Source organism: Gekko japonicus, unplaced genomic scaffold (genome assembly GCF_001447785.1).
Source record: "Gekko japonicus isolate JY-2015 unplaced genomic scaffold, Gekko_japonicus_V1.1 scaffold1877, whole genome shotgun sequence".
Classification (NCBI taxonomy): Eukaryota; Metazoa; Chordata; class Lepidosauria; order Squamata; family Gekkonidae; genus Gekko; species Gekko japonicus.
Window position 1 is genome coordinate 250,585 of NW_015170338.1, and position 25,252 is coordinate 275,836.

General features: G+C 44.1%; 1 protein-coding gene across 1 annotated transcript in view; it reads right to left on the bottom strand.

Moving 5' to 3' along the window:
* Positions 1 to 25,252, bottom strand: part of STK32A (serine/threonine kinase 32A) — a 123,678-nt gene that overhangs the window by 64,196 nt on the left and 34,230 nt on the right. Inside the window, exon 3 of the mRNA XM_015418159.1 lies at positions 1,306 to 1,343. Coding sequence (XP_015273645.1) covers positions 1,306 to 1,343 — 38 coding nt within the window. The remainder of the gene's footprint in view (positions 1 to 1,305; positions 1,344 to 25,252) is intronic.

Genomic DNA, 25,252 nt, shown 5'->3' on the forward strand with positions numbered 1-25,252 from the left:
TGGACCTGCAGTAGAGTTCAGGAGTATTGGGAAATGGTGAGAAGATTGATCCAAGAAATCTTGTGTAAAAATCTAGCATTGGAACCAGAGATATATTTATTAAATATGGTACCTAAGGGCTATGGGCAAGAAGATAAATATGTAATAGTGTATATCTTAACTGCTGCTCGTTTATCACTGGCAAAAAATTGGAAATTAGACATAATACCTAAGAAGGATGAATTAGTTGCAAAGGTGCTAGATCTAGCACAGATGGATAATTTAAGCCTCAAGTTGCAGAATAAGTATGGAAAAGTATATAAAAAAAAGATGGATTAAAGTTTATGAGTGGATAGAGACACTGAATGTATGAGACTCTACAATATATGTTACATGTGTTTTGGAATGTTAAATACTGTTAAAACTAAATAAAAATATGGGGAAAAAAAAAAATAAATACTGTTAAAAACTAAATAAAATATGGGGAAAAAAAAAAAGGCACATTAAGCAGCTGAGGTTCATAGACGGAGCGCTCCTGTCTTTCTTAAGACTTAAGATGGTAGTTAACAAATAGAACACATTAATTTACAAAACAGGTTTTTGCCATGTACATATTTGTTATTTGACTCTTCTAACACTGCAGCTCGGGTTGCTACAACCTCTAGGTGGAGCCGGAACACCTCCCAGAATTACAAATGATCAGACTAGAGAGATCACTTCCCCTGGAGAAAATGGCAGCTTTGGAGGGTGGACTTTGGCATCATATTCTGTTGAAGTCCCATCCCTCCCCAGGGTCTATCCCCAAATCTCCAGAAATTTCCTAAAATGGAACTGGTTAGCTATGGCTTACAGGAAACTACCTTTCCCCCACACCCCCAGTGACTGCTGTTCCACACCCAGAAGATGACAAACAAAAAAGCCCCCCAAAAACACCCCTCCAGGATCTCCAGCCAAACTGGCCTAGAGAAAAATTGTTTCCTGACCCCAATTTTATGGCACTTTCCTCCACCACCTCAAAATTACAATAAAAATACAATGTAAAAAAATCCTGAGATTTTTATTAAGCACCATGTCAGTTTATAAAAAATGCATTACAAAAGTCTAGGTCAAATGTAGAAACCTATAGTACATACCTCTGCTGAACAACACAGAGCTGAAAGGTAAGTTTTCACCTTGGCTTGTTTTCCGTCAAAGACAGATAAGGTTTCATTAAGCCTGTGAAAAGCACCCAGCAGTCTATATTTCATTTATGCTGTTCCAGATACCTTTTGCTGTATGGCTGCATTTGTATACACGTTACAGTAGCCAAGAACAATGAGTGCTTACCATATTCATCCAGCAAGACGTTGTCTGGCTTGATGTCCCTAAAGTAAAAATTGGAAAGAGAGAGAGAAAAGAGACAAGTAGAAAACAAAGTCAGTATTGTAAAAGACTACTGCTGCATGCTCACATCCTTCAAAATGTTTAGATCTATAGTACAGTCCCCAAGAGCTTTCTGCTTCATGTTACCCAGTGGTAGCATGTAAACAGCAAACAAAAACAATTATGGGACTAAGAATTCAGATTAATGCTAGAAACAGATTGATTAAATGCTTGCCTTTTCAAAAGGGAAATCGGCCATTGTATTTTTGTCCCAGTGTATTTTGGGTTTAAGTTGTTAGTCCTTTGTACTGGGCAAAATCTAACACAACTGGTCTGCAACAAACTTCCTCAATTACTATTTTAAAGCTTTAACACACTGCAAACTGGGTTTCCACCATACCTTCTATTACCCTCTTCTCTTTGACAGCATAGCTCCTGAAAGAGGCCTGTAAAAGGCTAGATTCCTTTTTTGAGGTATTGAATAGATCATAGTAAAGGCACTGTGCTATGACCATACTTGGACTAACGAACCAATACGGCTGCCTTTTTTAGTTTTACTCACTGTGATTGGAAATGTCAAAGACCCCAAGAAACATGACTCATAACATTTTCACAATAATTGGATTAAATGTGTTAGAACTCTGTGAGTCTTTTCATAGCAACATTTTAAACTTTTCATGAGAAGATGTGAAGACAGCTTTGACATAGAAATCTATGCTCTGTTCTCTTGGCCAGAAAATTAAACTAACATAGATAGAAAATATTCTGGCCAAACAGTGTTAATTATCATAGCTATGTGAAATAGTTTTTTAAAAGCAAAACAAATAAACAAAAGCAAAAAAATATATATTTCTAACTAGGAATCAGGCTGTGGACCCCCTTCTCCTTCCCCAACCCCCCCACGGCTGCTCGAGTCCCCAGCCCAAGCCAGCCAGCCCCGTCCCTCTCCCCACTACGCGCTCAAGGCCCCGGCAGGCCAAGATGGCTGAGCTCGTCCCTCTCCCCACTGCCCGTTTGAGGTGCCGGCAAGCCAAGGCAGCCGGCCTCATTCCTCCCACCACCGCCTGTTCGAGGCGCCAGCTGGCCTCATTCCTCCCCCCTGCCTGTTTGAGGCAGCAGCAGGCCAAGGCAGCCAGCCTCGTTCCTCCCCCCACCGCCCGGCCTCGTCCCTCTCCACACCTCCCATTCGAGGCCTTGTTCCTTCCCCCACTGCTCATTTGAGGCAGGCCACCTGCCAGGGCCTGGTCCTCCACACTGGCCGTCAATCAGGGGGAGCAGCCACAGAAGCGCCGCAGAGACAGGCGAGGCGCTGGGGAGGCACGACGCTGCTTTGGGCCGGAGGAAGACAGGAGGTGTGTCCAGCAGAGCAAAGGCACTGTGTTCTGAGGTATGTTTGGGCCGACACCGCCTCTGTGGGCAGGAGTCAGAGAACACAGCCAGTGGCCACAGTCCCTGTTGTGAGTGACAGTTCTTGCAGCCAATGGATTAAGAAGCGCATCGAACGTGACCACCTCAAAACAGCTTTATTATAGAGAGAGATTTCTGACTCAGTCATAAAAAACAAGTCATTAGTTAGTAAATCCAGTTCTTCATAAAAAATTTCTGTATGAATACATGTAACAATTTAATACTTGATCACACCTTGCACTTCAAGTTAACAAAGCTGGAATAATTATGATTTATGGTAGTGTAAAGTGCCATCCTCCCTTATGGATCACTGCCTTGACGTGGCGGGGGGGGGGGCTTGCATGGTTCAATGAGGCTGTGAGCTATGCCATGGAGGGCCACCCAGGATGGACAGGCCACAGCAGAGAACCCAGACAAAGTGTGATCCACTGGAGAAGGAAATGGCAACCCACTCCAGTATCTCTGCCAAGAAAACCCCATGGACAGTAACAAAAAGCTACAAGATATGATGCTGGAAGATGAGTCCCTCAGGTCGGAAGGTGTCCCATATGCTACTGGGGAAGTACAAGTAGCCCCAGAAAGAATGAAGCGGCTGGACCAAAGCCGAAAGGATGCTCAGTTGTGGATGTGTCTGATGGTGAAAGGAAAGTCCAATGCTGCAAAGAACAAGACTGCATAGGAACCTGGAATGTAAGATCTATGAATCAAGGTAAGCGTTACGTGGTCAAAAATGAGATGGCAAGACTGAACATCGACATCTTGGGAATCAGTGAACTAAAGTGGACGGGAATGGGTGAATTTAACTTGGAAGACCATTATATCTACTAGAATCCTGTAGAAAAAATGGTGTGGCCTTTATAATCAACAACAGAGTGAGAAAGGCAGTAATGGAATAAAGGTAGCTGATGATGCTGACTGAAATCAGTCAATCCTAAAAGAAATCAACCCTAACTGTTCCCTGGAAAGCCAGATACTGAAGCTGAAGCTCAAATACTTTGGCCACCAAATGAGAAGGGAGCACTCACTGGAGAAGACCCTGATGCTGGGAAAGACTGAAGGTCAAAGAAGACGGGGATGGCAAAGGATGAGATGGTTAGACAGTGTTATTGAGGCAACGAACATGAAACTAAGCAAACTCCAGAGCACGATGGAACAACAATAACAAAAAGTGCCATCAAGTCACAGCTGACTTATGAAGACCCCATAGATTTTCAAGGCAAGAGATGCTCAGTTTGCCATTGCCTGGCTCTGTGTAGCAGCCCTGGATTTCCTTGGTGGTCTCCTGTCCAAATACTGACCAGAGCCAATGCCGCTTAGCTTCCGATATCTGATGAGGTTGGGCTAGCCTGGGTCATCTAGATCAGGGTAATCATACCTTATATTCAATAAACAGATATGCACAGGAATGCACACAGTGCTTGTTCCATAAAGAAATTGATGAAAAATGCTTCCTCATGGTAGCACTCCATGTGATGGATGTAAAATTTACTAGACTTGCTAATCAGCCTGATTGTGTGGAATGTCTCTATGCCAGCTTACGTATGGCATTAGTACTGATGCTCCATTCAGGTGGGTGGACTCACCTGAAAAGCCCAACAGAAATACTATACCCCTCCTGAAGCTTACAGTGCTTGAAGATATTAAAGAATGGTGTATTCCACACACAAAAATTACCATGAAAAGGGAAAAATCTTTCTATACCATTAAAGTGTACAATCGGCTATGGGAGGGAGAATAAGATAACTAAATTGTAACTTTCAGAATGGGGCAAGTTAAGTTCATAGTTCAGTGCATATTTATTATCATTAACAAAAACTTTTATAAAGATCAGGCAATGTAAGAATTATGTACATTGTTTTTAAGGTCTCATTAAGAGGAGGGAAAACCCTGAATCTGAAATGCTAATCGTAAATGAAAATGCTAAGTCGTTTTAGTAAACAAAATGAAATTAGAGAACTTGATATTATCAGTAACTAGTATATGTGAAAACAGGAAAGGGTATTAGAATGAACAAATAGAAACCTGAAACAAAATAATGTTAATTGTTTTCAACACACTTCTCATGTTCATCTTAAATTCAGCCCTATGTGGAAACTGCGGTATAAATTACAAGTGAATTGGGATTTTAAAAGCTACATTGCTTTTTGTGAAGTGGAAAATTACAAGGATGTTCTTCAATGTGCTCAAATCCAGTCCTTTAGCAAAACTATGAGCCAGAAGTTGGAAAACAAGAAGAGGGTTTCTCCCTTCCTACTCTCCCCCGCCATGCAGCACCATTTCTTTATGGGGATGAATGTCAGAGCTTCTACATTTAAAGAATTGCTTTGCTATTTCTGAGAAGATAACAAAATAACTCCTTAAATACCACAAATTACAAATATAGTCTCACAGAGAAATTGTTTTATTGGAGTGGTCCAAAGAGAAACTGCCCTCTGAGAGTGGGACTGAGGGTAGTAAAGGGGCTGGAAACTGCCCAATTGGACTGAAGTTTGGGTTCTAAGGAAGGATAAAGCCCCATTCCTATCCTCCAATTTCCCCAAATAACAGTTTAGTCTATGGCAAGGGTCCCCAAGCTTTCTAGGCCAGCAGGCATTCTTGAGATTCTGACACAGTTGAGGGCACAAACACAAAATGGCTGCCATGGGAGGTGGAGCTAACCACAAAATATTATTGAGCAAGGTCATGCAAAGATCTTCAAGATTTCCAGCAGACACTGTGTTTAACAGGCTGCCTTTTAAAATTGTGCTGTGGTGGCAGCTACTGATGAAGCAACTCTTTAACAACCTGCACAGCCAATCAGAAGCCCTGCTGGTCAAAAGCCCCACATGGACCCACCCACTTTCTGAAAACAGTTGGCCAGCACCTGAAAGGGTGTTGCCAGAACCCACAGCCAACAACGAAGTACACACATTCAAGAACGGTAATACTTTTATTGTAGAGCTATAGATGCAGTAACATAAGCACTGTTAAGAATGGCGGCTGCCCCATGGGCATAATAGGATATAGGGTATTCGTATGCACCCCCCCACAGCACTGGCCAATTAGGCACCCTCCCGCACATGGGATAATGTTTGGAGACCGTTAGGTAGCTAAAGCTGAGAACCAACACTCTCCCACGGCACCTAGGAAAAACCCAGACAATACAACTCCCTCCTGCACATCTGTATAGATAAGCATTTCGGCGCAAAGCAGAACAAGCACAGAAAGGAACGCAGTAGCAATTAACTAGACACAGACCGAGCTCCCCAACACCTGGTTGATGGGGATGAAGAATCACATTTACATTTCCCACCTCCAGAATATCAGTAACAAAATAATTTTTTACGTCTAAAAAGGTTTCTAAAACCTCCATATGGCCTATCAACTTGCATGCTGCTTGTGGCTGGGAGCAGGCTGAGCCCCTGGGCCTGCAGGGTAAAGAAAGAGAAGAGAAATGATAGGTCTACCCTTTTCTTCTCCTTTTTCTGCTGCAAGGAGGGACCCAAAGCCTCCTCTACCAACTCAGAAGGTTGAACTTTGTGATCTCTCCTGTGAGAGAACTACTACTTTAAGGATTGGCCCTTCATATATTATAGATTACTTTTTCTGCCCATGTTTTCATTACTGCAAAACATTCACTCTGACTTTCTCAGATACGAACATATAAATCTGACATATACTGAATCAGATCAGAGGTAGATCATTGGTCTATGAAAGTCACTATTGTCTACTCAGTCTGGCAGCAGCTCTCACAGCCTCAGAGGTCACAGCACTTCACCAATGATTTTTTTGACTGGAAATGCTAGAAATTGAACCTGAGACCTTCTGCATGCCAAGCAGATGTTCTGCCTCAGAATCACAGCCACCCCATGCCAATGCCATAATTTTTATTCCCCCCCCCTGCTTTTCAGTTGTCAAAAACTTATCTGTGTCTAGGCACTATAGTATTGTACATATTTGGAATCCTGGTAGAACAAAATGAAGACATTTATACTTTTAAATGTCATAAACATTTCAGCAAAGTTGTGACCTTTATGTTATTAAAGTAGAAAAATCAGTTTGAGAAGAAAACATTGCATATATCTAATTTTCCAAAAAATGTCTATATTTCCCCATGGCTTTAAAATTCCCAGAATATGTACATCTCTATACTTTTTTGTTGTTAAGTTTCCAGCAAATGAAACCCAATTGCAACAATTCCCTGGACCAAGGACATACGAGAGGAAATAACTTCCATTGTCTTTGAGTTTCAAGCTGTTTTCCTTAATGAACCGAACTTTCATCCAAAAGTGAAATACCCTTAGGGAAGCATTTAGGACTTCCTTAGTCCATTGAAGGAATTTTTACAATAGGTGAAAAGCTTCCATCATGCAAGGTGCAATCACAGGAAGAATGTAATGGCAAAAAAAGGCTCTGTTTATTTTTTAACTTATTGATTGGCATACACCAGGCTGACTCCACAGCAACTAATAGTAGAGGTAACTAAGTTTGAGTCCTTTTCTATTAATCTGAATGTTTTCATACAGGCAACCTATGTGCCTTTCGATGAAAACTATCATAATATACTAGAACTTGGAAAATGAAGGGCCAACACAGACGTCTGTAAAAAATAAACTGTGCATACGTGCAGTCACAATTTGAATTGGGGGGGGGGGGTTAAACCTTCAGTCCCTGTTTGGTTTTGCTCACTGAAAATGAACTTTCCATACCATTATTATTGCTCTAAAGGCAAAAACGTTTTAAAAGGATATACCTTTTTTCCCCTTTAAAACTTCTAACAGCAGCACAGAGACTGGTTTCAGTTAGCAAAACCAAGTGGAGACGGGATGGTTGAATCCCCTCCTGGTTTCCTATCTGGACCCAATCCAAATCACAGCTTCACATGAGCGCAAATTTTATTTATTACAGAGGAGTAGCTGTATTAATCTATTGAAGAAAAAATAATCTGGAATTTAGTAGATCAACACTAAAACTCAATGACATTTCATTCCAGCATAAATTTTCATAGATTTGAGTGAACTTTGTATTACAAGAAGTAGGTTTCAGTCCATGAACGTTTGTACTGGAATTAAAAAATGTTGATTTTTAAGGTGCCACTAGATCCCCGTTAGTTTCACTTCCTATAGTATCATTGGGCAGTATCTTACCACACTATCCACAGAAGGTATACGTCTGCCACTCCACTGCTGTGGCTCTTTCTGGCTCCTTGGACGATCAGGTCTGGGGCTGTAGAACCCATGCAGAGGAATATCCATGTCATTTAAGGGTGCAGTTTAAGGAGGGACAAGCATGTGTAGCTCTGCTGAGGGGAGTGGGCAACTGCAGTTTCTTGTCCCTCCTCTCTCCAGTCTTCTGACCCTCATGGCTGTTCCTCTGAAAGGATCCTGAAGCCTCGGGAATTTTCCTTTGGGTACAATACGGAAAAACACCAATCCCCCCCCATGCCAATCATGTGGCTCATGCTTCCTTGAAAGCCCAAGGAACTTGCAGCCAGTACCAGGTAAGTGGGATGAACAGGAGATCAAGAAGGAGATCAAGAAGCCAGTTCAAAAGAGCAGAGAAGAGAGGGGGAGGACGCTGGAGGTGTTTCAGATAATGGGTTGGGTCGACTCCCTCCAAAGGGCTAAAACCTCGCCATACCCCTTGCCTTTTTCTACTGCCCAATAAATGTTGTTTACCTTGACTTCCAGAAAGCTTTTGATAAAGTTTCTCATCAAGGCTCCTAAGTAAGCTCAATAGTCATGGGATAAAAGGACAAGTCCTCTTGTGGATCAAAAACTGGCTAATTAATAGAAAACAGAGGGTGAGTATAAATGGGCAATTTTCACAGTGGAGGATGGTAAGCAGTGGGGTACCACAGGGCTCTGTACTGGTCTGATGTTTTTTAACTTGTTCATTCATTATTTGGAATTAGGAGTAAGCAGTGAAGTGGTTAAATTTGCAGATGACACTAAATTGTTCAAGGTGGTGAGAACCAGGGAGGATTGTTTGTGAGGCAGTCCAAAAGGATCTGTCGAGGATGGGCGAGTGGGTGCCAATGTGGCAAATGGAGTTCACTGTGGCCAAGTGCAAAGTGATGCACACTGGGGCCAAAAATCCTAACTATAAATGCACATTGATGGGGTCTGAACTGGTGGAGACTGACCAAGAGAGAGATCTTGGAGTCATAGTAGATAATTCACTGAAAATGTCGAGACAGTGTGCAACTGCAATAAAAAAGGCCAACACTATGCTGGGGGTTATTAGGAATGGAACTGAAAACAAATCAGCCAGTACCATAATCAATAGTGTGACCTCATTTGGAATACTGATCACCACACCTCAGAAAGGATATTATAGCAATGGAAAAAGTGCAGAAAAGGGCAACTAGAATAATAAGAGGGTTGTAACACTTTCCCTATGAAGAATGGTTAAAGCACTTGGGCTCTTTAGCTTGGAGAAACGATGGCTGAGGGGTGACATGATAGAGGTTTACAAGATTATGCATGGGATAGAGTAGGTAGATAAAGAAGTACTTTTCTCCCTTTCTTACAATACAAGAACTCATGGGCACTCAATGAAATTGCTGAGCAGTCAGGTTAGAACAGATAAAAGGAAGTACTTCTTCACCCAAAGACTGATTAACACATGGAATTCACTGCCACAGGAGCTGGTGGCAGCTACAAGCATGGACAGCTTCAAGAGGGAATTGAATAAACATATGAAGCAGAGGTCCATCAGTGGCTATTAGCCACAAGGTATAGATAGGAACTCTCGGTCTGGGGCAAGTGATGCTCTGTATTCTTGGTGCTGGGAGGGGGGCAACAGTGGGAGGGCTTCTAGTGTCCTGGCTTCACTGGCGGACCTCCTAAGCTGTAGAAGGAGCAACGCTGGTTCAGTTCATGAGGTGACTTTAATTAGAGATGAAGTTTTTCCTACGCTTACGGTCACATCGTTTTAAACAGATATCATTTGTTCTGGTTTCTTCCCCCTGTCCTTCAATCCTAGCCTAACTACATTATTTTGTCTTACTAGGAACCTTTCTGTTATATTAAAATTATATTACCTTGTTATCTGTTCATTGACTTCCTGATATTATATTCTGTAATCAACTTACTGTTTGACTGAAAAGTTTTTTTTAATCCTATTAGGACTCCACAGATCCCAATGAGAATGGTGGACTATAAATGAAAAATAATAACACCCAGCGTTTCAGCATTTCCAGTGTAAGCCGCTATACAGAATTTTAGCTAGAGCTGAAACAAACTGGGAAGGACATTTTCACTCAAAATGTGGATTTTTAAAAATTCAAAATTTGAATGTATGTATGCTCTAAGTCATCCACATGGTTTATGGTAACTAAAGGCTTCCATTTGTAAGTACCTAGGGCCTCCACAAACCTAAATCCATGCCTAAGGCAATAATTTCTGAGGATGGCAGTAAGATTCACAGCAGTTAAAAGTCCTGGTCTTGGATATATTCATGAGTGAGCTGCAAAATAAACACCATTAATCACTAGAGATATAAAGGCCTCTGAGGTATAACTGTATATGGCCTAAAAAGAGAATGGGTAAAAAAAAAAACCCCATCTCCATGAAGACTCATTTGACAGCCTAATCCTGTGAGTTGTACTCACAGGGTCATATGTGGCCACTACCACTGCTGCAGGGGCCAAGTCACCTTTGTTGCCGACTATTGCTGCAATGGTTGCAGCAGCTGAGCAATATAAAAGGTACTATTGTAAAAGGTACTTTCAGAGAGGCTCAGAAAACCTCTTTTACATAGCATCTAAAGGCAACAGCGGATTGTGTCTGCTCCCTGCCCTTCTTTCATGCAGCTCTTTAAGCAGCATTCTGTTTGTTATACCACAGCACCTAAAGCTACGGTCAAGGCCAGGATCATAATGCTTTTTTTTGTGCCACCATCAAATCCAAGTAGGAAACCTGACAGGAACTGAGAACTAAAGGAAGGAGAATGAGAAGCTACAGAAAACGACACTACAGTCACTACCATTCAGAGAGGTTTGCTATCGGCTGTTAGTCTCAAGTAACTAATTACTTTAGCCCTTTCAGATAATTTCAGATCATGAATTCTCTACTTGTCTATTGACTCTACAAAAGGAGACCCTAGACACTGTTCATAAATGTTTTATTCAGAGAAACAGCTGGAGGGGAATTTCAGACAGATGGCAAAAGAATTTTTCAGCAGTAAAAGTATTTCTTAAGTCACATTCTGGATGCTCAGGTTTGACATACAGGAAGAACTCTAATCTACAGGACAGCTGAGGTTAAATATTTGTAAACAGCATTCACACACTCACACACTCCAACACATACACAGAAATATGTGTTGGAGTGAGTTCAATCTAAGAACATTATTATTTTCACAGATATTAATGAGCATTAATTATCTACTGAATAGATCTGAATAAGTATGATTAGTGTCGCTCCCTAAGATGAAGAAGAAGAAGAAGAAGAAGAAGAAGAAGAAGAAGAAGAAGAAGAAGAAGAAGAAGAAGAAGAAGAAGAAGAAGAAGAAGAAGAGGAGATTGGATTTATACCCCGCCCTTCACTTGGAGTCTCAGAGCGACTTACAAACTCCTCTCCCTTCCCCTTGTCAGCAAGCTGCCATAAGATGCTGTATTCATTTTCTGTGTTTCTTTGCACCCTGCCCATCCCCCGTGTACTTTCCTGTGTAAGTGTTTACTATCTTTTGCTGCTACTTCTGCGGAACTGCTCAAGGTCAACCAGCTGGAGGTGGGATGGAGTGATGGCAATGCTTGGCTTATTATGTATATCATGCCTGTGAACTGAACTGGTGTTTATGTTATAGAACCGTTGTGTTCCCAAGGAATTGGGCGCTCGTTTTATCTGTCTTCCCATCCGCGGGAAGTGGACTCATTGGTCCTCACCTGGTTCAAAGTTCCTTTATTATGTTCCCTTAGGGGGCTTGTAGTTATTCCTAACAATGCTTGTGTTCTGATCTATCATCGCTTTATAATAAACTCTACTTTGTTCTTCAAACGTGGATTTATTTGAATGCATGGGGAATTGGACACCCCTCCCCACAACAGACACCCTGTGAGGTGGGTGGGGCTGAGAGAACTCTGACACAAACTGCTCTTTTTCAAGGACAGCTGTGCCAGAGCTTGTGACTGACCCAAGGTCACATCAGCAGCTGCAAGTGGAGGAATCAAACCCGGTTCTCCCAGATTAGAGTCCGCGCACTTAACCACTACACCAAACTGGCTCTTAAGAGCAAAGAACATATTTTCAGAAACTTTGAAGGAGTATTTTATTTATTTATTTACATTATTTGCAATCCACTTTTCTCACTAAGACTCAAGGGGTATTACACAGTGTAGGATGGGACATCCAATAAGCAAAGCAATAAGGTTTGGATTGCGGAAATCTAAAAAAAAAAGCTGAAACGCATAAGCATGAACATGACATGTTAAACAATGCAGAAATTACATAGTCAGATCATACTTACATCAACAAACAGTATGTACTATACACAGCAGTATATTCCACAGTCCCCATCCCTTTACTATAGCATCTCTCTGAAACATTTGTGTTACAGAACAGCCCTAATTACCTGTGTGAAAAAGCTCTTTTGAATAATTCAGTTTTGCATAGTTTGTGGGAAATTGGGGGGGGGGGGTATAGAAGCCTTCCTGACCTCATCAGGCAGGCCATTCCATAAAGTGAAGGACACAACAGAGAATGCACATGTATGGGTAGTTGCTGATATTACACATCTGCAGGCCCTGCTCTAAGTGAAGCTGTCATGGCAGAGCATAGGCCATCCCGCAGATATGAGGGATCATGGCCATGAAGGGCTTTGTATGTGACAGTCAATACTTTGACTACAGCCCAGTAAATCATTGGTGGCCAGTGACTGAAAAATGGGAGTCATATTAGGCTTGCCAAGCCCCCGCTGGGGGCGGGGGAACCCCCGCTTTCAATATCCCTTTCTCGCTTTCTAAAAATTGGGCCCCGAGGGGGGAGAATGGCGACCAGAAAGTGACACTCTAGGATTTAAGTCCTCCTAGTCTCTATAGCTCTGAAAACCATAGAGACAAGGGCTAGAGTGTCAGTTTCCGGTTCCCTCTAGTGTGCACCAGTGCGAAGTCTCGTGGTGGGCGTGGACATCTGGTGCTTTCCTCATGGCATGGCCGGCGGTCTCTCTCTGAGGCACCTCACCGCCTGGCCTCACTGCAGCAGTTCCTGAAGGCCCCCCCCCAGCCCAGTGGGACAGTAAGTATTGGGGTTCGGGAACCATAAGGTTTTGGGCTGCTGGGGGGGCTGGCCCTTGCCTTCCCTCTCTACTCAGTTGCACTGTGCACAGCCAGCCATTCCTGCATGCCCCATTGCTTCCCTGAGCCTCTCTTCTATTGCAGACGAGGCGCCCAGGGAAGCGGCGATGGGGGGGGGCATGTTTAAATCCCTTTCTTTCCTTCCCCGAGATCAGGGAAGGAAACAAAGGCATTGTAAAAACATGCTGCTTCCCTTCCTAAACTTTTACAGCTGCTCTGCAGCTGCGGGGCAGGCAGCTAGAGGAGTGCAGGAAGTGAAGCAGGCACGTTTGCCTGTCTCCTCGGTCTCCCCAGCCAGCGTGCTAAGGTGCACAGGCTGGAGAGATCGAGGGCAGCCAGCCATTCCTGCATACCCTATTGCTTCCCTGTGCCTCTCTGCTATTGCAGACGAGGCACCTAGGGAAGCGGCAGCAGGGGGAGGGGCATGCTTAAATCCCTTTCTTTCCTTCCCCGAGATCAGGGAAGTGGTGGCATCTGTCCCCCACTGAGGGGTAAGCTCACCTGGGCAAGGTTTGGCAGGAAATTTCTATGGAAATTAGCAAACCCTAAGAAACTTTGGAGTTGCCAGCGAGTTCTGGGGGCCTCCCACCCCAAAACATCTTTTACTTTCCCCCAGTCCATTTCTATGCCACGAGGGGAGATGTGATAGCCCAGGAAATCAATCTCTGTTGTATGGAATAAGCATTTTGACAGTTTGGCAAATAGTTTGTACTTGTGCAACTTTCTGAGCACCTCTCTCACCAACTGCACATGAAAGGTCTTGTCAGGGGAGTAAAGCAAAATGTCGTCCAAGTACACAAGCACCCCGTTAAACAGGTGCTCATGCAACACTTCATTTGTTAAATTCATTTATTAAATTCATGAAGACCCCCGGAGCCCCCTGGAGACCAAATGGCATCACCAGGTATTCGAACTGTCCCAAAGGGGTATTGGAAGCAGTCTTAAATTCATCCCCTTCTCTTATGCGCACCCAAAAGTAAGCGTCCCGCAAATCAAGCTTGGAAAAGATCTTCCCCTTAGCCACTTCAGCTAGGAGATCCTTGATTAACGGCATAGGGTAAGCATTTGTAGAGGAGACAGCATTCAACCCCCGGTAGTCGGTGCACAGCCGCAAACCCCCATCCTTCTTTTCCCGGAAGAGAACGGAGGCTGCGTACGGGGAAGAAGCTGGCCGGATGAAACCTCGAGCCAAGTTTTTGTCAATAAATTTCTGCAACTCCACTTTCTCCCATGGACTCATGGCATAGAGTTTTCCCTTGGGCATTTTATGCCCCGGCAGCAGCTCGATTGCACAGTCAGAATTGCGGTGTGGGAGAAGCTCATCAGCTTTGGCTTTGCCAAATACCTGAGCTAGATCTCTATACTCCCAAGGGATTTTGGCCACTTCCTCAGCAGCTAAGCATGCCCAAATTTGGTCATTGCCAGGAGCCACTCCCAACTTCGGGTTCCAGAGATGGCCTTGGCATCTGGGGGAGATGAACTTTATAATCCTGTCACCCCACAAAATATAGGGATCATGCCCGTGGAGCCATGGGTTTCCCAGTACCAGGGGGAATCTGGCCCCGGGGGACACAATAAAAGTCCATTCCTCCCAATGGTCCCCTGCCCCCATGCGTAATGGTACAGTCTCGTATTTACAGGGCTCTTTCATCGGGGATCCGTCCATTTGGGTGAAGACTAAGGGCTTGGCCAGCCGGACCACATCCGCATCCAGGCTAGCGACCAAAGAGGGGTTGATTAAATCCCGCCCACACCCTGAATCGATGAGGATCCGGACCCTAATGTGCGGGCCCAAAGTGGGATTTATAAGAGTTACAGTCACAAAAAAGAGGGGTGGGTACCTGCTCACCACTTTAGGTGCTTCTGCTGGTGGGTCCTGCTGCTCAGCGCCACTTAAAGCAGGACCTAGCCTTTTCCCGCCGGCTCTGTCTCCTCCTCCCCGCTTGACTCGTTCTCCAACACATCCACCTTGGCTTGCAGGGCACGGGGGCCTTTTGCTTTCGCTGTGCCCTTTCTGGGAAGCAAGTCACTCCAGCGCTTGTCACTTTCTTTCCCCGTCGCTCCTCTGCCCTCTCCCAAGGGACAGTTAGTGGCGAAGTGGCTGCAATCCCCACATCTTAGGCACAGCCCCTGTTTCATCCGCTGCTCCCTAACCGATGGCAACTGGGGGGTGGCTTTTGCCTTGGGGTGGGGGGGTGCCAGTGCTGTTCTCCTGGCCGCTATCGCATTATCCAGCCGCATAGTGCGCAAGTGGCTCTTGGTGCTCTCTGCCTCCTGCATCCACGCCGCCAAGGTTCGCGGGTCTCGGGTCCCCAAAACCGAGTTTCGGATCTCTGCATTCAGGCCCAACCGGTACTGCTGCGTAAACACTGGGTCTGTCCAGTCCCAGATTTTGGTTGGTTGGCGCTGAAACTCGGTGGAATACTCCCGGATGGATAACTTGCCTTGTTTGAAAGTACGGAGGAACGCCTCTGCCTTTTTGCCTGCCGTGCGGTCTTCGAACCGGGCTCGCAGCGCCCACATAAAGGCATCAACACTCTCCAACTCTATCACCTCCAGGTTGTGGAGCCCCACATACCAGCTAGTCGCTGCACCCCGCAGGCGGGAAGCGATGAAATCCACTTGCGTTTCGTCGTCGGGGAACAGGTGAGCCCAGCGCTCGACAAACTTCATCACCCATACGATAAAGAAAGAAAGGTTCTCCGGGTCGCCTTCAAATATAACATCAAGCAAGTCCTTGGGCCGTGGCATTGCCGGCGGTGGCCGGACCCACCGGTTGCGCCAGGACCTGTGGCTGCCCCGGCAGTGGCGGAGGAGGAGGAGGGTGGAAGGCAGTGGTGGAGCCGGCTGTGGGACTGGCTGACCAGGTCCTGGGGCCGGCGCCGGGGGGAACGTCGCGGCGGAACTTGTGGAGCGGCCAGTTGGGTCTGCACCGCTTAGGCCACTATCCCTGGCAGATTATGGAGCAATTATCCCATGTCTCGCATTATAGTGCGACAGTCCAGTTCCAACACATCCAGTTTCCCATCCATGTCCAAACCTGGACCGACCAACGATCTTTGGGGGGGAACGAGATGGGTCTACCCGGGATCATTCCAAAGCTCCCTGAGCTAGACCGCAGGTCAATAATACTGTCCTGACTCCTACTCCCTGGCATCGATCAGGTAGTTTGTGAGGAGTCGCCAAGATGCCGGCCCCAATCCCTCTCTTTATGGCGGTAGGTCACTCCTTTCCCCAAATGCACCAGGATAAACGAAGCCGTCGATCTATCGGTGGCCCCTCCATCTGTGGAGATTGGCCCTCCTAGGCTCGCCGTAGTCACGGGCACCCCCGTTCCTGCTGTTGTGGTTGGGGTCATTGCCATAGTAATCGGGGTAGGTACCGCCGTAGTGACCGGGGTAGACACTGTCGTAGTGGCCACTGATGTGGTTGTTGGGGTACGAGCCCCTGCCCCACCGGGACCGCTCATCTCACTCGAAAGAGATTCGGCTCGATGGAGGAAAAGTGATTCCTAACAATTTCTGTCAGGTTCAGCAGCAAGTAAATCTCCACACACGTTTCCAAGGAAGCGTTATGCTTTATTAGATTACAAAACTGGTACCATGTCCACAGGATTATTGTTAGGAATGACCATGGAGCGGAAACATCCTTACATATAGCAGGATGAGGCAAATGGCTAAGCAAATGAAATTCAAGCACGCGGGCGGGAATTCTCCTGATGGGAGGATACATGATAAGCAGGAGAGTCACAGTGCCTCATGAAAGCCAAAAGTTTCACACCAGAGGTGGAACGCAAGCCCTCCCTCCTTCACAAGGCCAGACAGATAACACCGTCTGGCAGTACTGGCTCTCACGGTCTCCCTAGCAATGTTTACTGCAAGCGGCAGAGCAGCGAGCAAGCCAGGATCAGAGAAGGGAACAAGCAAAACATGGCAGCTAGCTGACATCCTCTTCCATTTTTATCTTTACAACAATCCTGTGAGTTAGGTTAGGCTGAGAATGTATAATTGGCCTAAGGTCAATCAGTGAGCTTCCACGGTACAGTGGTAATTCAAAACTTAGTTTGAAACTCTACCCGCTACATCACACTGGCTTTCATGTAGTGCCTTCTGTTCAATAGTAGCAACCAAACAATCCTAGGTGAGTAATGTAAGCCATGTAGTAGCAAGTTGCCTGGTGGCTGCTGCTGGGCCTGGCCTCAATAAGTCTTCCCTCAAAGGCCAAAAGAAACCTGCCCCCTCCACCTGCATTTTACTGACAGGAACCAAGCCTTGAAGGAAAGCAACACTGTTGCGCCTAGAAATCTCCACAATGGTCACTGCAAAGGATATTTGTTTCTAAAACCTATTGGTACTGCTGCTGCTATTTTGAGGGAATGTTTTGCTTTGGTTTTTAATTTCGGATTTTTTTCCAAACCTGAGGCTTTTTTCGGATTTGCAGAAAGATCTGTCTTGTCTGTTCATGGCTCCAGTCTGTAGTTTTAAGTATCCACAGATTTGGTCATGTTGAAAATTAGATATGTTGATTAGGTTAATTTTTTTCAAAGCAGGTAGCACATGGAAATATATTCCATCTGGTAGTATGCTGTTCCTTTATCTGGATCAGCTTTAAAAAGCCACTGATATCCCAGCTAACCCGAGTTTTTCTTTATATAATACGATTTTGTTTCTCCTTAAGGGAAAGGAAACTCATTTTGTGAAAATAAAGGAGGAAAACTAAGATTCCTCCTCTTCCCTTTATCCTTTTTTGCTGGAACAGATCTGCATCTGATATGCCTACTCTGTACACTTGATTGACTTTACAAGACATTACCTGAGCTTAATGAGCTAATTACATTGCTTCCTAGCACCTGCCATGGAACTTAGCCAAGTGCCTTGTAATTTAATAGAGTACAGAGAGCATGGAAAACACCATGCAAACATATTGACACCCATTCTCTGATAAAAGGAGGGGTTCAATACTTTTGATGGTCACCAAGGTACAAGCAATTGCACTAGCAAGAACACTATGACTTACTTAAGTCAACATCTCTTGTCTAGACCCGGTCCGTTGAGTGATTTTCCAGTTACTTCACTTGAACAGAAGTCTTCTGCTATTTTAAAAACAGCAGTGCCTCCACAGAGCTTTGTTCTTCCAAAGTAAACAGTTGTCTGCATGTCTCCTGAGGATTTCAAGTACAGATGTTCTACTCTTCAGTAAGGGTGTTTGCATTATCAGTTTAATGTCACTCCTTTGGGGAATACTGGTAATTATACGACTAGCAAAACCTTCCAGGTGGTCAAAGCCATTTCATCATGTTACATTTATCTAATTTATATAAATTGTTTTCCAAGTGTCAAGGTTTCCAGAATGCTTCTACTTCCAATAACTTTTGTATCTCAGCATTTTAAACTTGACATCCAAGGCTACAATCCAGTGGGTTTAATGAAGTTAAGCTTGCTTAACTCTGTGTTAGTTTGTCCAGCAATATGATCATGCCTATGCAGTACCATCAAAACTGCTGTTTCACCCTGACCTAGATAGCCCAGGAAAGCCCAATCTTGTCAGATCTCAGAAGCTAAGCAGGGTTGACTCTGGCAAGTACTTAGATGGGAGACCTCCTTGAAATACCAGCAGTCGGGAGGACAGGGGCAGGCTTTATTCAGCCACCTATCTGAATATCCTCCAAGCCCCCAGTAGGGGTCAGTCACCGGAGATCACCAAGACTTACAGGTGTACACACACATGTACGCACACACATAAAACTTTTTTAAAACGGCTGCTGTTTCATTGGCTGAATGTTTCTAATACAATGACATCTTATTTGCACAATGCAATTTTTACTGGAAATCAAGAACTCATCAGGTTGTAATATACCTATCCTTGGAACAATTAACTAACACAAATGCATATATTTATTATTAAACAGTATTGCACAGTGTATTTGTGGGGAAATACATATATTCAGTTGCAAACCAGTCTGGAAAATTGCACAGCAAACTTTTCTTTACAGCAGTGATTCCCATTATGGTGCCCCTTTTCTCCAATACAGAGGTAATCTTGACTTTCCTCCAAGTCCAGAAGACTGCAGGAGCCATCACATTTGGGTCTGCAAAGAATGCCTGTGTGGAAATAGCTGCATTCACCATAGGAAGATGCTTCCCTTAAAACCTACTAGCATTTTGTAACTGCCCCTCATGGCAGCCATTTTGTAATTAATCCTGCTTCTCAAGACAGTCATTTTGTGGTGGTGCCCATCATCCTTTCCCAAAATTCTTGAAATGTCCTCAGGCTCAAAAAAGTTGAGGACCCCTGCTTTACAAACTTAAGATATAACCACTGATAATCCGTAAATCATAAAAACTGGAAAGAAAATGGCAATACACGCTATCTAGGATTCACACCAAGAATAGTATGATGAAATTAAAAGGTATGCATGAAATGTTAACCCATACACTAAAGTACAGCATGTAAATGAGGAAATACAGAGTTGGTCTATGACTTGTACAAAGTTCATATCTGTCACGGCTGCTGCTGAATCTGAGCACTTGGCCCCAGCAGAAGACCTAAGTACTGCTGGGGATGAACTCCCGGCTCCTGAAAACCCTGCACCTGACAGGACTGAAGCCACAGAAGCTGCTCCAGTAACAGCTGAAGCAGAACTACGCCGGATCGATACGCCCCCTGATTTGCCCCCACCGGTGTCCCGTTTGCGGGAACAACGCTGACGGGACATGGCATCTCAGCGGCAGGAGGTGCACATGCATGGTAGGCGCTCTTTTAGCCCTGAGTACTAGCGGGAGTTGGGACACTATCAGGGCATGCTAATTGCCTACAGACATACGGGCTCTTTAGCGTTCTCACTCACGCCGACTAGTTGTGCTAGCAACTAGTCGTTCTGGACGAAGCTTTGCACCTCACCACTCGTGTTCCTGTTCCCACTCCTCATGTTGACTTCTCAGCTCCTGACCTCGGCTCGTACAACTACGCTCCTGACCTGTACCTCGGACCTTCGACTCCCTGGCTTCTGACTTCTTTGGACTCTGGCTTTAATGACTACTCTAATGGTTGGTGATTTGGACTTGGTCTCTCAGTGTTTCTGCTTGCCCGTTTTTGACTTTGGACTGCCTTTGGACTATCTTGCTCTCGCTTGGCCTGATACCACGTTTGTAACAATATCTACAGTTGCAAGAAAATGGTGAACCATCATAGGAGGCTGGGTTATTACGTTTTTGAAATTACATCCTGCTGTTCACTTTCAGAGCTGTACAGGAAGAGTTATATATGTCATTACAGATTCAAAGAGCCATCACCAGCAAATAAAATTGCCTGGGACATCATGCAACGGTATGGAAATTACAATTTAAGATAGAACAGAACATGCCCTTTGAGTTGTAACATACACACTGTGGCAGAAATTCTAGGAAACCTGCACATTTATATATGCAAATATAATGTAATGGATACATGAAGCATAAAAAGAAGAAGAAAAGAGGGACACACCACTAAAAACACAAAAGCAGGGTAGCAGACAAGGGTAGCAAGAAAAAGTAAACTCATCGAGCTTTAAAAATCCAATGCATACATATCCTGAGCTAGGCTCTTCTTTGGGATATTTAGACCAAACACAATCAATAATTCAACCTTACTGGTTAAAGAACTGTTTTAAAAGCAGCTGCTTAGGCCAGCCACAAAAACAGGACGAATGCTTCAACTACTTGCAATTGGGACCATCAGCAAAAATGAATCCATTGTTTCATGTCTATTACCACAAAAATACCCCAACCCTCAAAAGGCTACAAAAAGCAAAAGTTATGTATGTATAGGATTCTGCCCCTCAAGCCTGTCCAGGAACTAGAGGGAATCCCATACTTTTACAACAACCCAGAGAGGTAGGCTACCCTCTCTGGATTTCAGAACAATTTGCCACCAGAACCTCTTTTAACTAGAGTCCCCGTCCAGCCCAAGAGCAAGGTTCAGACTCTTAGCTGGCATCTGGGTTTTACACATTAGCACCTCATTCCCAGAGATGTACCTTAATGCTCAATGGTAGTGTGTGGCCAGCTAGGCACAGGAAATAGACTTGGAATCCCAGTTACAACATCAAAGACAAGTTAGAAACAAGAATAAGTTTTTATTCAACACAGAGCATTGCAATTAGACCATGATTTTAAAATAACAAGCCTAAGGCAGTTTGCCTTAACTAAACATAATGCTTCATATTTACTATGTCAGGAACATCTACAGTCCAAATAGTCCAAGGGATTTTGAAGGGTAATCCCATCATTGCACTCCATGTGCTTTAAGTCCCACAGCAATTCTTTGTTCTCCCAGGGACCACATGTCCAGATGCAATAAAACAAGCAGGGGGCAGAGAGCTCACGAACAGGAACAAGAACACAAGAGCAGCAGAAAGAACGAGAGAACAGAGCTCTCTCCCATTGGGAATGACCAGTTATAGGACCATTCCAGTCACAATCAGCTGTGGCCAGGCAGCCAACTGCGAGTGGGCAGGGGGGTGGCCAATTCTTTGTTGTCATGGGTGCAAGTGGGGATAGGCTGGAAGTTTGGAAATCATGCCTGCAGTCACATGGCCCCCAACTCCAGCTTCTCCATCGGCTACGTGAGCTTCTGGCATGCTGGCCTAGCTTCCAGCATGGAAGTGTGAAGAATGTGTGGTTATATGGCAGGGCTATAAAGTTTCGGCCAAAGGTGCAGGCCATATGGCTTCAACAGGAAATACAACACAGCAGGTTATCAGCAAGACATCCCAGGGGAAGACAGGGGCTTTTAGAAATCAATATTTCTATACAATGTATTTGTTTATTTGTTCATAGTATCCCTGAAGAAGAATGCTGTTGTAGAAAAATGTGCCCATTTTGATTTATTTTTTTAAAAAAGTGTTTTCCCTTGTCCTCAGATATTGTTTGCCATTCAAACAGGCCAACCAACAATTACAATCATGGTGTTAACTACTTCCACACACAAAGAAAATCACCTCTAGGGCATTAAGCATACTGATTTGATTTATAACCTCTGGTTTTCAACTCTTCCCATAGCAAAATAAAAGAACAGTTACAAAACAGTAATCACATCATATAACCATTTTAAGGCCATGTCAGAACCTAGTCTTCATTTCTAAACCACAGTCAAAAAGGCCTGTCCAAAGATGAATGTCTTCAGTCATCCCACAGATCCCAGGTGGAAGTTGGTTACATGACCAGTGAGTCACAGCAGAACACACCCGCTGTACCAATGCCACCACGAGTAAACAACTGTAATAGGAGCAAGACAGCACTATAAAGAAGATTGCCCAATGCTGATTTTAGTGAGTATTGGAAAATGGCATCCCCCCAGATGACATTTCTCCTGTAGACAAGAAGCTGATGCCTGCTGTTCCCTCCTGAAGCACCTCCTGCTCCAGTGAAGTTGAGCAAAGTTAGGATTAGCTCTTTGTTTTGGGAAAGAAACACATTGGCAAGTAGGTGCCTCTGCAACTATGGGAAACGTGCATTAGGGGAATCACTGGTTTTATGTTTTAAAACCAATTGTCCTATCTTAGCTTTCCAAATCTGGACAGTCTAATTTCATATTATGCAAAACTGCACTACTTATGCAAATACAGCATATTAATTTTGGTGTTTTCTATCATTTCTTTTATATGTTCCTGGCATATACCACAGAAGCTGAAGAAGGAACAATAGAGAGCTAAGTAAAAAACAGTTCCTGCCAGAAAAGAGGAGCTTTTCTCATCTGCTTTGCCTGCCTTTCTTTTCTGAGTTTGAGAGTAAAAACAAAGCATGCTGGAGAGAGATATATAGTAAACTACTGTTTCTTACTTTCCCCTACTCAAGTACACTGTTCTTTGATTATGTGAAAGCAAATATTCCAATTACAAGGAGACGTTCTTCAGCTTCCTTCCAGACTTTGAAATTTTGGCAGTTGCTCTGCACTATACACCGCAAACTTTAGCTCCTCAACTTTAATTCTGAAGTTCCTGGAGTGCACCTGCAGTCTCAGATGTGATCAAAAGAGTATCAGAGACACTGGGGTGGGAAAAATAGGTATCCTGGGAAATAAATACAATCCCAATATAGTTTGGGCACTGAAAAAGATGGGAATACCATATGATTTTAGGACTGTAGTAAGAACTCCTGAACTAAAATAGGATAGTATTTTGGTTAATTAAAGTGCAGCAAATATCTTTGCAATTTATTTGTTCAATTGTAAGATCTAAATTGTAGTGACGGGCCCAATAAGGCTGAGCTCCATTTAGAGAATGTTATTTACTATTCTGTGTTCAGTATACACATGAGTACTCACAGATCCAGTACAATTGAACCCTTAAATAGTCTCATATTCTGTGGATAAGCATCACAGAATGTAAGAGTCGCTGTTCTACCTTCCAACCTATATTTTAGTTGTTAGGTTCATGTGTACCACCATTACTAGAAAGGATAAATGACATTCTACTGTGTTATCACATGTATCTCCTCTGACCTGGAGAGCCCAAGCTAGTCCAATTTCATCAGATCTCAGAAGCTGAGCAGGGTCAGCCCTGGTTAATACTTGGATGTGAGACCACCAAGAAAGTCCAGGGATGCTAAACAGGGGCAGGCAATGGCAACCCACCTCCGGACATCTGTTGCCTTGAAAATTCTATGGGGCCACCATAAGTCAGCCGTGACTTAATAGCAAAAAAATAATGTGTTTCAAAACAATCTCTAGGTATGGGAAACAATCCAGTTTTCCATAGCATAATCCTGGATATGGGATCAATGCACAGTGTCGTTTGAAATTGGATGTTATTAGTTGTTGGCCCGATTTCGAGTAAAGCAATACAGGGATGGGATTTCATATAGCAATTTACTTCTGTTAATGAGCTGTCTCTGAAGTGCTATGGTCATTTCAAAAAATGCTGCTTCCCCCCCTGCCCTTTTTCGCTGTGTGATCTTCCTTGGACTTTAAAAAAAAAACCCAACATTCTAAGGTGAGCACTATAGTGTTCACCTTAGAATATTTTTTTTAAAGCCCAAGGAAGATTGTGTGGCAAAAGGTGGGGGGGAGCAGCATTGTAGGAAGCACTATGGACATTTTAAACAGCACACCACAGTGATTCACAAGCACAATGAAGGGGTAGAAAATGGAAAAAAGCAGTTTCCCTCAAAAGTAGCTCAACCCCACTTTGCTAACATGACGCAAGTGGGTTTGTATGAACAGGTAAATAAATTCCACTAGCAACTATTTACTAAAATGGGTCTGTCTGAAATGACAGAAAAAATCCATTAGCAACCAGTTACTCAAATGGAATACAAAGGCAATTTGAAAAGGGTATCAGAGAGAATGCAGCATATAATAAGATACAAGTGTACATGGCCCAGCACCCATTTTTATGTTGTCAACTGCCAACTCATGAAAATAATGCTCAAAAAGAACAGGTATACATGAACAAAGAAAATCACAAGTCTCTGAAGTATACTGTGAAAGTATGAGTAGATGATTTTTGTTCTGCCACAGGTCAGTTTACATGCACATATATCTCTATATTATAATCCTGTTTTGGGGTGGCCACATTCCATACACTCCCTCAGCCATTGGCCCATCAGCCACCACTCAAGAGTACTCACGTGCCATTGGCCGGGTGCTGGGTCTGCTCCTCTTCCCCGCCCACTCCCCCCTCAGTCACTGCCCTGTCAGAATTACTTGCAAACAGCTTTCTCCTGCTTGCCTCATGTGTAGGAGTAACTTTTCCCGCAGTGGCTGTTGGTAGGTGTAACGAAATGGCAGTTACCTGTGTTTGTAAGATGGCTGCTGTCTGTGGTTGTTTGTTTAAAATGTTCCGCCATAAAGTTTAATTGAGCTGTAGTTCCGGAGAGGGGCCTGTAGGGGTATCACTCACTGGGTCGAATAATGCTTCCTCATCTACTGGAATACAGTTCCCAGCTGCCCCAAGGCAGAAAAGGGCAGGAAAACAGGGACTGTCCCAACGCGTGGGGCGGCATCAATATAGACTGCAGCCCATCCAGGAAGGAGGCCATCTTCATCCTACAGGAGATTAGGAAAGGCTCCTGCTGCCTGTGCTGACCAGGCTGTCAAGGCCACAAGCCAGAGACGTGGGGGAACCCTGGGAGGCAGCAGAAATTCAGCCACTCCACAGTCGGTTGGACTGGGGAATGAATGGAAGTTTCCCTGTTCTCTTGGGCCAGAGAGAGAAAGGCTAGAGCAGAGAGCCAGAGGTCGGTGTGTAGG